The 15,528-nt window shown below is 27.5% G+C and overlaps 1 protein-coding gene across 1 annotated transcript in view; it reads right to left on the bottom strand.

Annotated features, from left to right (window-relative positions):
• Window positions 1-15,528, bottom strand: part of uex (metal transporter uex) — a gene marked incomplete at its 5' end in the record, with an annotated part of 47,668 nt that overhangs the window by 24,581 nt on the left and 7,559 nt on the right. Inside the window, 2 exons of the mRNA XM_067267593.1 lie at window positions 2,441-2,584; window positions 8,245-9,518. Of these exons, the coding sequence (XP_067123694.1) occupies window positions 2,441-2,584; window positions 8,245-9,518 (1,418 nt within the window). The remainder of the gene's footprint in view (window positions 1-2,440; window positions 2,585-8,244; window positions 9,519-15,528) is intronic.

The following is a 15,528-nucleotide window of genomic DNA, read 5'->3' on the forward strand; positions in this document are numbered from 1 at the left end:
AGAATATCTAAAAAAACTACTTTAAAACTCAGAGTCAAAATTAAAAGTTTAAAGTTCATTTCTTAAAATTTAATAAATTGTTTTTCTTTTTACTTTTTGTTTTACTTAATTAATTAATTAATTAATATATTAAGTAACTAAAACAAATTAAATAATAAATATTCAATAAATTATTAACTAAATAAGTTATATAAGGTAATTAAGTTCACTAAGTATTTGGAGTATCCAAGTATTTGAGAATTTCAAGATCTGGTTAATAATCAAATCCAAGAAAAGTGATATTCAGCCATTTCTAATTTATTACTATATTCACCCCTTGGTATACACACCATTTAAGATCTACAGTATGTACATATTTGGTATTCTGTAAATCAAAGTACTTCTTTGTTACTTTAAAGCTAAATCATAACTTTTAGCTTTAAAGCTACAATTTTTTAACTAAATCTGGTGATATTTTGGTAAAATAATTGGCAACATTTATTTTGTTCACTTCATTTTTATGCAATAGAAAAATTATATATTCTAGTTGATTTAAAAAACAAAATTCCTTCTTTTTTCTTTATCTTTATCCACCAATCTGCACTGGAAAGAGTGCAGATTACCTGGCTAAAGTAAAAATATAAATTTTCTCCTCACTTTTTCCAAAATAGGGTAGATAAAGATAGAATTTTAAGTTTTGTTGTTACTTCATCCATCCATTTTTGAATAATGTCAGTTTTATCTACTCAAAACTTGGATAAAGTTTAAAATTAATAAATTGTTTCTTGCTTTATTTAACCAACAGACTTAAATAAAGCTAGCAGTAGCCAGTTAATTTTAGCTTTATTCATTTTACCAGCTTAGCCATAACATATAATAATGAAATGCCATAATTAAAACAAAACAAAAAATGAACTTTCACTTTATTATATTTTTATTATTATTTTGGGCTTTATTTATATTTTTATCTTTTTTTTATTTAGTGTGTATGTACTACATTTTTTTTTTCTTTTAATTTATCTTTTATTTTTTTTGTAAAATATAAAGGTAAATTAATTGCAGTGCTCTACTGAGTTTCAAGACCTAAAAAGTAGGAAAAATAAAACTTTCTGAAAAAAAGCTTAAACACAGAACAAGTAGGACACCACTTAAAAATAATCAACACCACCACTTGGAGGATGATGTTCAATAAAATATCGTACAAAAGCAGTCTACAGTATATTTACTTAATAAAAGATCGTCTCTTTAACAAGAAGAGCAAAGAATTAATTTAAGTATTAAAGAATTAATATACAGTATCTCAATCTTATTTATTTTTTTATTTTTTTATGTGAAAAATTCATATCAAAAAGATTGTCATTAATTAGTTTAATACTATAATAATGATCCTGGATAAGCTATGGTCTTTATTTTCAATAACATTTACAATTAGTAAGTGAAAATAACTAAAACAAAAGTACAAAATATCATCAAAAATGTTAATTATGATATCAAATATACAACAAATGAAACCCGATAACATAAGCAAATACACCCACAACTGCTGTAAATGATTGGGTTAAATTATTTATTTCTATAAGCAGTTATTCAAAATTAACCCGATCGTTTACGGCAGTTGTGGGTGTATTTGCTTATAATATCAAATTAAAAACTTAATAATATATTGTGTAAAATGCAAGCAATCAATTTTTTATAATTTTTTAAGCATGAGTTGCTTTAAATATATAGTCTACATTGTTTTGTTTTTCTATTTGTTTCTGTTCTGTGCCTTTTTGTAACATTGAATCAACCACATTGAAATTATAAAAAAGAGAATAGATTTGCAGATTAGAATTTAAAAGAGTGAGTAAGCATCTGCTCTCCAAAATAGGAAGAGCTGCTAAGTTTTCTACTATTCCTCTAAGAAGTAAAAATTAAATTTGAGGCCCAAAAGTTGCTCACTGTAGCTTCTATCAGCTGATTATTCATATTTTATAGTAATTATTGTTAATATTTTTTAAAAATAACTAGCTTTTAATTCTAATATTTATACTATCTCTGAGATAGTAAACTATTTTCATAACATTTTTTTGTTATTTAACAATTCTTTACTTTTATGCATAAAAATTAAAAGATTCATGTAACATTTATTGATATCCTTTCCAAAAATTTTGATACATTACCTATTCTTATAGAACATTTGTCAAAAATTATATATTTTTAACTTAGGATAAGTCATTTCTATTATCAAATTGTTTCTATACTATTCCAAATCATATTTTTAAGAATTTAATTCTGTATATCTAAAATTAAATTATATAAATATGGAAATTAAATGTTTTATGTATCACACAAGAAATAATGTAACCTATTATTAACATTGCATAAAAATGCTTAATAATATTAACACAGACAGGAAATAAATTTATTAAGTAGAATTATATATCTAAGTCTATGCTTAAATATAAAAATTATATCTTACTCAAAATGTCTGTTTCATCTACAATTTCTGATTGTAGTAATTCTTCTAGTACATCTTCTAATGTCACTACTCCACTCATTTCATAAAATGGATCAAGATCACTTTCATTATTAACACGACGTACAAGGGCCATATGACAATTACCTAAAATAAAATTTGTTATTTAGATTATAATGATCAAAACTGTTGTGTAGATTATTAAATAGCAAATCATATAAATAATAGTTTTATGAATTTTATTATTATTAACAGATGTATCAACTTAATATATCTGTTAATTATAAGCTTTATCAAATTCAGACAATAAATCTGCTCTTAAAAAGAATCTTTTAAAAAAAAACACATGTATTAATTCAGCACAGTAGACTGCATCATCTGGCCTAATCAGATAAGGAAAAAGCCAGATAGAATGAAGATTGATGATAAGCCATTAACTAAACAGTCAAGCATGTCAGCATGTCCCATATGTGGTTTATTTTTTACCTGTAATTTTTATGGTACACGTAATAATATTTTAATACAAAATTTTCAGCAAAAGTTAGCTGACAACAAATCTACAATGACCATGATGTATTATCTATAGGATAACTGTATGTTTTATGAAAATGTTTGTGATCACACCATATCACAATATTATTACTTAATAATACTATTGTATAGACCAGTGTTTCTCAAACTTTTTGGACCGCGATCCCCCTTCTGCACTTAAAATTTCAAAGGACCCTGAAAAATGAGTATGTGTCGAAAAACATCCCGGAGGGAGGGGGTTAGGCTCGTATTTAAATATTTATATTGTTTTTATTATTTATATGTGCAATTTATTAAGTAAAAATTATTTTATATACTTTTTATTTCTATTATTTCTAAACATGAATCCATAGTAAATTTATAAAATATTTGAAAAAAATTGATCTGCATCAATTTTTCAGCGACCCCCCAAATATTTTTCACGACCCCGAAGGGGTCGTGACCCCCACTTTGAGAATCACTGGTATAGACTATACTACAATCCCCTGCAAAAAGTATTAGACCACCCTTCAAAAATATTGATTTTATAGTTTTGATTGCATACAACTATTTTCAGTTATGTTTTAAGAATTTCCTATATTTTTTCTCAGAATTCAATATTTATTTAACAAAAAAAAAATTCACACAATAGAATGCATTTTAACATTAGAAAAACTTAAATCATTTGTATGTGTGAGACAAAACTTTTAGACCAGCAAAATTTCTCAACAAAAATATTAGACCACACTTGTTTAAAAATCTTGTAGAACCAGATATAACTTTCATTAAACCTGCAATTTGATTTGGCATTTGATCTACAAGATATTGACACTCATTTAATGTAATTTCATTCCCATCATCTGTTTATAGCCAATTTCATTTCCTCCTTGTTGCATGATTTTGTTTTAAATATTTTTTCTTCAATAAACACCAAAAATTTTCAATTGGATTCATATCAGGACTGTTTGATGGCCAGTCTATAGTCCTGATATTATTTTGTAACAACCATTTCTTTAACTGATTTGCTTAGGTGACAAAAACATTGTTATATTGAAATCATCTTGTCATTCACAGTCTCCAAATATTTTCTCAATAGATGGAATCAAAAAGTAATTTAAAATATCTTGATAAATGTCACTGTTTACAGTACCATCTAAAATGCAAACTTATCCTTCTCCAATTGCTAACATGCAGCCCCATATATTATGCTAAGCGGAAATTTCACATTTAACTTTAGGCATACTTTGCTAAACTTTTCTTCTGATTACCTCCATACTTTTGTGCCAATATTATCATGATATCCCAAACAAATCTGACTTTCATCTGAGAAAACTACCTTCTTCCAATCATCAGGTTTCCAGTCTTTATATTTTTTGGTCCAATTTAGTCACAGTTTCATTTATTGAAGTGTAATCATTGGTTTAGTTTTACTTTTCTGGAATGGTAACCAAACATCTAATAACTATTCTTTTAGACATTTGGACTCCAAATATCTCCCACTGTTTTACAAATTTTCTGGAGGGTTTTGTCATCAGGTTTCAAACACTAGGATTCGAATCCCAGTGTTTGAAACCTGATGAAGACCAAATAAGTTTGAAAATGTTCGTTTCTTTGTTTTTTCAATTAAATAGTGTACTGGATATTCAAAGGTTTTTGTGAGTCAGTTGTATACTTTACCAGTATCCTTAGAAGCAGGTGATTAACCTTGTCGCAAAGTTACAAATAAATTTATTTTACTGGAAATTACTATTTTTCCTTTACACATTTCTAACTATATTTGTTAGTTAGAACTAGAAATATATTATGAAATTTTCAGCCTTCTTTTTCTTATAGTACTCTTATTCTCTTTTTCTTTTAAATAAATAATACTATTTATTTAAACTCATAGCCAATCAGAGAAAAGCTGTGTTAATTGCAACATGTACTATATTGCAAGAGATGTTTCTGAATTAGAATTAAGCTATCAAAATGTAGTCACTGAGCTTCAAATTTGTAACTGACACTTCGGTCCATAATTTGAGATTCAGAGGTTTTGGAAGAAAATAATTTTGAGATAAACATGGAAATTATATTGAATTTCGGCTGACAATGCAAGGAAAAAAATAAATTTTGAGATAAAGAAGTTTTTGAGATAAATATGTTTTAAATAGACAGGTTCAACTGTATTTCTGTTCAAATATTTTATTTTTTATATTGGTTAAAACCGATTATATATTATTAATATCTTATTTGGGATCAATTTTGTACCAAATCTGACTGCTGCTAACAATTTCTTTTTTTATATAGATAGAATTCTTCTTATTTTATAACAGTTTTTAACATGTCATCCTAATATAGTATGACAACATTTTTTAAAATGTTTTTTTTTAATGTCATATCATTTCACTAAAAAAACACAAAATTCATTTTTTTAAAAATTATTATTATTATTATTTAACAAAAATCAGAATAACTTATTTATAATATATTGATTTATTAAGAAACTTTCCATTTTCTTATTCACTATGCTGATGTTTCATTTGTGCACTTTCATTATAAATTAAAAAATTAAAAGTTTTTTTAATTCAACTCATAGAAACTTGTATATAATGTTTAATATTGTTCCATTCCTAAATGAAAAATAATTAGAAGAGTTTTACAATTTTAAATATCAAAACAAGTTTCAAATATCAAATTATCCAAAATATTTTTTGTAAAATATATACACATGTATATAATGTACACATGTAGAGTTTTCTTTAATAACTCATTTAACAATGAAAATACTATGGATTATAAATTTAAATATGACTGGTTTAATCTTAAAAACTTTCAATCAATATAATGTTAAAAATAAAATGCTTATCAATAAAATATATAGTATTTCTGCATTTTGCAATTAATGATTCCCAATACAAAACTCAATGTAAGTTCATTAATTGCGATCAAAAATCTTATAAATCAATCTGAACACTAAACTTAAACTTTTCTTTTAATTTCAAAATTAATACTTAAATTTAAAAGAAATCTGTGATAAATTTTATGTATAGAAGTAATATAATTTTATTATAAATTTGTATTTATTTCATAATATGCAGTTTACATATAAATTTTTACATATTACCATATTACCAAATATTATTAAGGAAATAAAATAAATTAACATATACATTTTAAGCTAAACTGGTTAATATGATTTGAATATTTTAAAATGATATTTAAAACAATTTATTCCACTATAAATGAAAAAATAAATTCATTTAAGATAATTTTGATAACAAAACTGTATTATTATTATTATTTTTTTTTATTTTCAAACAATAATAATTATTGCTTTTCAAAATAATCCAAAATCAGAAAAAGACAAGTTACACTTTAAATTCACCTTGTATCTAAATTTATAGGAAATTGTGTCAGATATTAGCTCATTCAAATAATAAAAATATTTTTCTAAATCATTCAACCATAGTAAAATGAATGAATATTCAAAATTTTTAGGACAGAATTTCAGATTTGTTATTAATCTATAGTTTTAAAAATCTTTATTAATAATTTTGAAACTTTCTGTAATAATCTGTATTTTAATTATATTAATGAATAAGCTTACTTAATGTAAGATATATTATTATTTATAATCACAAAATTATGCTAAAAATGAAATGCTTTTCAATAATATTCACTACATAATAATCAAAATTATATATCAATTGAGGTATTCTACAAGAATATTAATTATTATAAATATGTAAATTTTAAAGCAAAAATAAAAATATAAAAATCTTTATTTTTGATATAACAAAGAACTGTACATTTGATAAATTTTTTGTGAATTTGCAGTTTTCCTACAGAAAAGTCATAAAAATTTGGAAATACAATATTTTTCTTTATAACAAATGTTTTATAGATTATTCCTGATATTTTTAGAAAAGTTATTTAAAAAATATAATTGACTTCATTGACAAATATCTATAAATTGGATTATTTTATATTATAATTAATTAAGTTAAAACATCTCAAATAATCAGGCATGTAGATGTTAGAAAATTGGGCTTTGGTTGTTGTTTATAATTGTTTTAAATGTATTTTTTTATTAATAAACTCCTAAAAAAAACAGCAGATTATAAATAAATCTTCAACCAAAAACCTAATAACCGGTGCAAGTCCAATTAAATTTTATGGCAAACATTTTCGGACACCTCACTGTGACCTTTCTCAAGCCTTTTTGTCTTCTTAAAATGATTTTTGAACAATCGAACTCTTATTTCCACTACGCACGTGCCAACCGAATAAATTGAAAAATCGAAAAACTCAAATTCAAACCGTTCAACTATCTTCCGTAGAATTCCAAACAAATAAAGCTTCAACCGAAAACACTAATCTTTTGCTATTTACAAATTCCTAAACTGCTCCACCCTTCCTCTAAAAAGCGATCACGCAAGCAGTTCTATGTCGATGCCATACGCTGCAAATTTTACAAACTTCAAAGAAATGCTCCTCCATTCCTTCAATAAAAAGATCTTCAGCCACTCTCCTTTCTTTTACTCCGTCCCGTTTTTTTGCAGTAAGGCCTGCCAAGCCATCGATAAAAGATGGGACGGAGTAAAAGAAAGGAGAGTGGCTGAAGATCTTTTTATTGAAGGAATGGAGGAGCATTTCTTTGAAGTTTGTAAAATTTGCAGCATATGGCATCGACATAGAACTGCTTGCGTGATCACTTTTTAGAGGAAGGGTGGAGCAGTTTAGGAATTTGTAAATAGCAAAAGATTAGTGTTTTCGGTTGAAGCTTTATTTGTTTGGAATTCTACGGAAGATAGTTGAACGGTTTGAATTTGAGTTTTTCGATTTTTCAATTTATTCGGTTGGCACGTGCGTAGTGGAAATAAGAGTTCGATTGTTCAAAAATCATTTTAAGAAGACAAGAAGGCTTGAGAAAGGTCACAGTGAGGTGTCCGAAAATGTTTGCCATAAAATTTAATTGGACTCGCACCGGTTATTAGGTTTTTGGTTGAAGATGTATTTTTTTATGATAATTTTGTTAATTTTTTTGATAAAACAGAAATTTATAAATATTTAAATATTAAAATTAATATATAATGCTGTATAGTTTATGATAAATTATCATGTCAATTACTTTTCATGTTACTATATTTACGTCAAAACATTCATTTGAATCAATCTGATTACAAATAATTTTTCAAACAATGATGATAATTATTATTATATAACCTTATATTATTACAATGCATTGTAAAATCATTTTCAAATTGAAAAAATCTTATATTATATAAAAACAAATTCATACTTAATAAGCATCTTACCTTTTTTAAATTCATCAAGCATAGTATCTAATGTTTCATCTTCAAACACATAGGTAATGGGATGATTATAAAATTCACAAACTGTTCTTAATGGAGTATTGTCATCAGGATCAATAAATGCTAAATCTTTGGTAAAAAGAAGAGCAACTATATTATTTTTATTTGATTCATATACAGGAATTCGAGTATATCCTTGCTTCATTATCTCAGACATTGTTTCAAAGTCTAAAATAGCATCATGTGAAATCATAAAAACGTCTTCAACTTTTGTCATCACATCAGCAACTGTTTTATTTTTTAAACCTAGAGCACCTGAAATTATATTAACCTCTTCATTTTCTAATTGATTATAGTCTTTTGTAACCTTTATAAATTCCATCAATCTTTCTCTATCATATACATTTCCTATTTCTTCTCCTAAAACGAAATCTAATATTTTACTTATTGGAAATGATAAAGGAAATGTTGCTATCATAAAAAATTTTGTAATAAATACTGTTTGAGCACCAATAGCAAGACCATGTCTTGAACAAATTGCTTGTGGAATTATTTCTCCAAATAAAACAATACTAATTGTAGAGCCAATTACAGCTATAAGTCCTGAAGTTAAATCATCAAGTAATATTGTTAAAGTGCTATTTACAAGCACGTTTCCTAATAAAAGTGAACATAATAAATAATTCCCTCTTTTTCTTAATGGTGATATAGTTCTGGCATATTTTTTTTCTGTTTCAGTACCACAGTTTTCTATAACACGCAATTCATTTTTATCAAGAGCCATAAGACCCAAATTAAGTCCACTGAATAATCCAGATAACAACAACAATAGAATAATTAAAACAATCTGTACCCATAATGGAAGGATTCTTCCCTGAACTTCAATTAACAACCAAGGATCTTTTCCTTGATGTATCCAGTTTATAGAGTCTTTAGAATTCTGTCCTTCCTTAACACAAAAATAGTAATATTTACCAGGCGATATTCGTAATTTCACTTTTAATTTTACAACATTTTCATTTATAAAATTTGTTTTATCAATATGTCTGATTTCTTCTATAGGCATTTCATTGCATCTGTTTCCACGAACAGCTGCAGTAGTAGTCAATGCTACTGAAGTATATGTAGTAAAGTTTCTTCCAAATAATCTAATTAAAGTGTCTGTATTTTCTTGAATTATCACTGTTCCTTCGGAAGAAAGTGAAACTTTATTCCCTTCAGCACGAATACCATAAATCTCAGCAGTCACATTTTCAGCATGTATGCCATAGTTATCACTATCAGAAAAAGTATAAAAACAATTTAATATATTTTTTAAATTATTAAATATATCTATAATCAAAAATCAATAAAACAGTAAAATTATAATGTTATAATTACATTCTTCAGACTATTCAACATAGACTTTAAATAGTCTCTGATCCTAATACTACTAAAAGAAATAAGTTGTAATGAACCAACAGATATTATAGAAATGTCAAATCTCTACTGAACATTGTTTTATTATATTTTTGGATATTTTATGTTTATTTACTGTTATTTTATCCTTGTGTAAATTCTTTTGTTTGGCCAAATATACTTATATAAACATTCTTTAACAATATATTTTATCTCTGCATTATTTATTGGTACAGATGCTTTACTTTCTCTTTACAGGTAAATGAAAATCAGATAAAAAATGCATAATTATACATGGGCCAGAAATATCTGTAATTTTTGTACTTTAGCTGTTAAATATACAAAATACTTCAAAATAATTTAACAAACATTTTCTCACACAGTAAAACCTTGTTTAGTGCTTAAGATGTGTTCCTAGACAACAAAGCACTAAATGAAATAGCGAGGTCATTTTAACCCATAGTAAATAAGGAAAGGGAACATGCAACTAAAAATAAACAAATTTTACTTTAATTTTAAGTTATTTTTATATTAACTTGCATAATAATGTGTGTTACATAACACAAAAACATGTGCTCAGAGAAATATAAAGTTCATTTTTGTGATGAGGGTCTTGGCTCTTCTGAAATTCTTTTTTTTTTTTTTTTTGCAATGAAGTCTTCTAGTGTCATTTGTCATTTTCTTTCTCTCTCATTAAGCAAACGTTGGTATCAGGAAATCACATCTAAAACACCTCGCCTTGCTTTTGCCCTCCTTTCAAAATCTGAATCATTTGCTAAAATTTGATCAACAATTTCAGTTACTGTTACCAAACTTTACTAAGGAAATCTGTAGCAAGTTCTTTTGGTTCTTTGTTTTCAGAATCACTATTTTTCAGTTCTGTATGAATTCCTTGTTCTTACAGTTCTTGAAGGTTGTTGTTACTGCAGGTTTCTGGTGAGAGCCTTACTAACTCCTCTACTAACTCCTCAATATCCTGTTCATCTACATCTCCTAGTCTTGCTGTATTGATTAGGTTGACAATTTGGTCAACAATAGGCTCAATGAGAATCTTTGGATACCTCCAGCCATACCTTCTTCCACACTCCGTTTATGCATTTATCAGTATTCTTGCAAAGTGAAGTCAATATTTCTTATGGCATCCATAATGTTATATTTTTTCCAAAACTGCATAATTGATTCTTTATTTTTGCCATCTGTTTTATCAATAAGTTGATAAAATGGATAAAATGTGCAACAAAGATAATATGCCTTAAAATTTGATATGACTCCCTGATCCATCTGCTGAATTAATGATGTAGTGTTGGGTGGTAAAAAAAACTACTTCAATCGCAATGCAAGTGTTTAAGTCAGACAAGTTGGTGAGATGGCTTGGAGCATTCATTATCCATCAGTAATAGAGCCTTTGGTTCAATTTTTTAAAATTCACAGTAACATTTTACGGATGGACAAAAATATGTGGTAAACCAATTTTGAAAAATGTCTCTAGTGATCCAAGATTTCTTATTAAATTCCCAAATCACAGATAAACTAGATTTTAAAATTCATTTCATAGCTCTCAGCATTTTGTAATGATATACAAGCAGTGATTTTAATTTAAAATCACCATTGATGTTACCACCCAGAAGAAGGGTAAAACAGTCTTTTGAAGCTTTGAATCCCAATGCTCACTTTCGTCTGTATGATATAAATGTGCACTTTCACATTTTCTTCCAGAAAAGTCCTGTATCAACATTAAAAACTAGTTCCAGAGGATAATTCCCTTGTTCAATTATGGCTTTTAAAATTGCTGGAAAAGTTGAAGGTGATTCAAATGTTATGGAGGTTGCTTCATTTTTAAATTTATCAAACCAACCTCTTCTAGCTGCAAAGTTTTTGCTTATATCCCCTCTTTGATTTTGAATGTGATTAAAAATACTTATGATCTTTTGCATGATTATTGCCCGACTTAGTGGCATGGTGCATTCAATTTCATCATCAATCCAAATGCAAAAATGTTTTCCCATTTTTTCTAAAACATTGTTTCTGGATCGGGTTATCTTTGTTGCAGAAAACATTGTGGTTGTGGTTGCTGACAACTTAATTTTGTCCTTGTTTTTTAAAATGGTTTGTATAGTAGAAATAGATAAATTTAAAGCAGTTCCAATGTTGACTTGACATTCACCATTTTTTAACACCTCAGCACCTGCACTTTAATGCCAAGTTAAATGCTTTTTAGTGTCAATTTTGTTTTAACTGTATTATCTTTACACCTACTCATTTTAAATAATCTAAAAAATTACAATAAATTACAAATATATTAATGAAATTGAACTAAATTGAATATATATTAAAATTTGTATAAGGATTAATTTTTAATGAACAAACAGAATTTTTATTGATTTTTCTTACACGATAATGTCAATGAGTACAGCACATAAATTAATAATGTTTTATGCAGCACTCCAAATCGTTTTGATAGCATGGAAACTGTTTCACTGCTAATGACATACAAAAAAAAAAAAAAATGCACCAAACATACATAGATTTAGGAGAAGTACAGTGCTATGACAAACTGCCACATTTTGCTGATTGGTTCATGTTCGGGAATAATCGTATTATATACAAATCAATGAAATGCCGTGATAATTTGAATCAGTGTAAATTTTGATATCTTTTTTTAGGCTTCGAGAAGACTGTGTTATATTGAATTACAGTTAATCGAGGATATGCTAAACAAGGTCTTACTGTATGTAGATATCCATAGAGATGGGCAATAGTTAACTATTCTTAATACAATTAATTACTAGTTATAATTACTGTCCCAATTTAGTAATCAAACTACTAGTTAACTACAAATATAGTTTCAAGTACTCTAACTAGTTTTCCTTTTAATTCACTAATGTTACCTTTGGAATGATTTGCTGTATTTAGCAGAGCAACATCTGCGCAACCGCAAAAATCTTTCCGTTCTCTTGCTTTTGTAAATTTGAATTATTAGTTTCATTCTTTTTATTTTTTGTTCTATTAACTGAAGAAGGCTGATCAAATCAGTTGAAAATGTTTTTATACGATTAAATTTGTTGCTGGAAATTTGTGAAAGGTGTTGTTTTCATTTTAGCAGAGCAAACATATCTCAATTTTTATGAAGATAAATTCAACTTTTGTCAATGTTAGTAAGTTTGGTTCAAGATTTTTACTCATTTTTGAGCAACTGTAATGTTTGAAATCTTTATATTACCAATTAATAAAAGTCAAATACAAACAAAAAGATTATTGTTCTTCTTCTCGATATTGGTTTTATGCTCCCGGAGGCGTTTGAGCGATCTTCTCATGGAACTGATATATACCAGATCTCTATCCGCTCAGGGATGATAGATTTGATAGAGATCTGGTAAAAATAAAAACAACCAATCAGATTTTACTATATTTTGCCATGCACATATATAACAAGTAGAGGATTTGATCCCGGGATCCCAAAAATCGGATCCCGACCACCTTTTTGTCCCAAAATTTTCAGGATTAAGTTTTCCTGATCCTGAGATTTTTGGGATTGACATCATTTTAAAAAAGTTGCAAAATAGACTGCATGAAGCGAAATGTTCAGTGCCAGTGCTCTTAACAGAATTGCTTGCCTATCATTTTAATATAAAACTTCTTGTATTTTGAACTAATATGATAGGCAAGCAGTTCTCACTGAGTTACCTGGTAATATACTTCATTTTTGTATTTTTGCGGGCACCAATCGATTTTCTGGCACAGTCGAGAGCACTTTTGGTTGGCTGTAGAGTTCTAACATAAACCTTCAAAAATTCTAATAAGCCATTCAATGAAGGAATATCATCACCCTTAAGTGAGCACTCCCACCAGCCTCTGGTTGTTGCATCCAATTTAAATTGAATAATGAACATAAATAATATGCTCGAGAACTCATCTATATTAAAATTTAGAGCTTCTAAGGATTGAATACACTCTGTAGTCGATTAAACAAAATTGTAACATGTGTCAGGTGTGTTTATGTTATCTAGCATTGATGTACAGTCCACAGCTCTGTCACACGTGTGTATATATGTGACAGAGCTGTGGTGCATATATGTTGATATATGCACAACAGCATATATCAGCATATATATATATATATGTGCAACAAATTGAGAAGCAGACTTGGTGATGAGACACTGGATGCGTTATTATTTCTCAGATCATATTTTCGCAATTCAAATTAGAATGTTCCTGTTAGATTAGTTTTCTTTATATTTAAGAAAAATGTGACTGATTATAATATTATTTTTAAATACTTTTTGCTAAAAAACTTATTTCACTACCTACTTACTAGGTTGTTACATGAAAGTCGTCTATTTAGTCAATGTTAAGAGAGATTTTTGTTAATTTTCAATGTTTATTTGCATAGTTTGTTACATAAAGGTTTTTCAATTTATGTAAGTTTAAAGAGATCTCACTGATGCTTGAAAAAGAATAACTTTAACATGAAGACAGTGATTTTAACTCTGGTTAGTCTGACTCTAAGTCTGATTAGTTAGAGTAATTAGATTAGCTAAATGTATACTGTAAAATACGTTAATTTTTGTCTAAATTTTGATTTGTTGATTAAAGAGCTGATTTCTCTCTTCTTCAGGATTTTTCAGAAGTAATTATTAATTAATTACTAAATACCCAATTAATAAGTCAATTATCATCATATGTTAATGCAAAATTGTAGCATTGTAACTGTAGAGAGCCCTGAGCCTATTAACCTCAATCTGGTTTGGAGGCTATTCTAAGACTGTTGTTCTGACAGCCTCCCACTTCTTCAAAACATCTTTAATAGCAGATATCAGCATTAATCCTTTTTTCAGAAGAAAACATATCGCCAAGTATCTTGGTGTTCTTCATTCAAGAGTTCTTGGCATTCTTCTGTCATCATATCAGTTTCAGGTTCCATTATGAGTTCTTCAATGTTCTTTATTTCTCAGTTGTGATTTCCATTACTCCTTTAGCTGCTTGAGTCTTCTTGATTATACTGTATCTTTTGTAGACAGGATTGAACTGCGGCCTACAGTAGACCTGTTTGAGCCATACTGCCGAGCAACAACAAACATCTGCCCACTCTCTACCTATGCTATTATACTCTCACCTTTTGAAAATAAAAACCAATGCAAAACTTAACGAGTGCCCACCTGACAGTCTCACAAATACTATAAAAGAATTGTTTGCCAGAAAAATAAAAGGCTGGAATTACAACGGAGAGTTTCAAAGTTTGGAGGAATACTATCCGATCAGTATATCGACCGGATTGAGTGTTGATGTCAACATCTTCAGTTCTCCAAAAAGTTTCGAATTGTTGCCTGAAGACAAGGGAAGACCAATCGGTATTCATTATTTTATGTTGTTTCTTCTTGTGTATGTTCGTTGTCTGAACATAAAAATCTTTTGCGAAAGTGTTTATTATCCGATTTGTTTGTTAACTGATCACCCACTGTACTTTCTTGGAATCAGTTAATTTATTTAATACAATGGATATTTCTGTAATTCTTGTCTTAAAAAAGTTTTAAAAATACTGCTTAAAAATTCAAAAACTACGAATTCAAAATATGATGATAAAAATAATTCCAATACACTCAAACCTGTTTTTGTGTGGTCTTTTTTTGTGTGATTTTTTATTTGTGCGATTTGTTTTATTTGTGCAATTTTTTTTGCGTGGTATATCAATTTGATTGAAATTCATATACCGCACAAAAAAACGCACAAATAAAAAATCACACAAAAACAGGTTTGAGTGTACAATAGCTATAAAATTAGGATTTCTAAGTACATCTTCTTAACTGTTTTTTCCCCAATTAATAAGTCAATTATCATCATATGTTAATGCAAAAACAGAAAAAATTCATTCAAAATTGTTTCATAATGCCT

This window comes from Centruroides vittatus, unplaced genomic scaffold (genome assembly GCF_030686945.1).
Source record: "Centruroides vittatus isolate TY-2023 unplaced genomic scaffold, ASM3068694v2 contig_3066, whole genome shotgun sequence".
NCBI lineage: Eukaryota > Metazoa > Arthropoda > Arachnida > Scorpiones > Buthidae > Centruroides > Centruroides vittatus.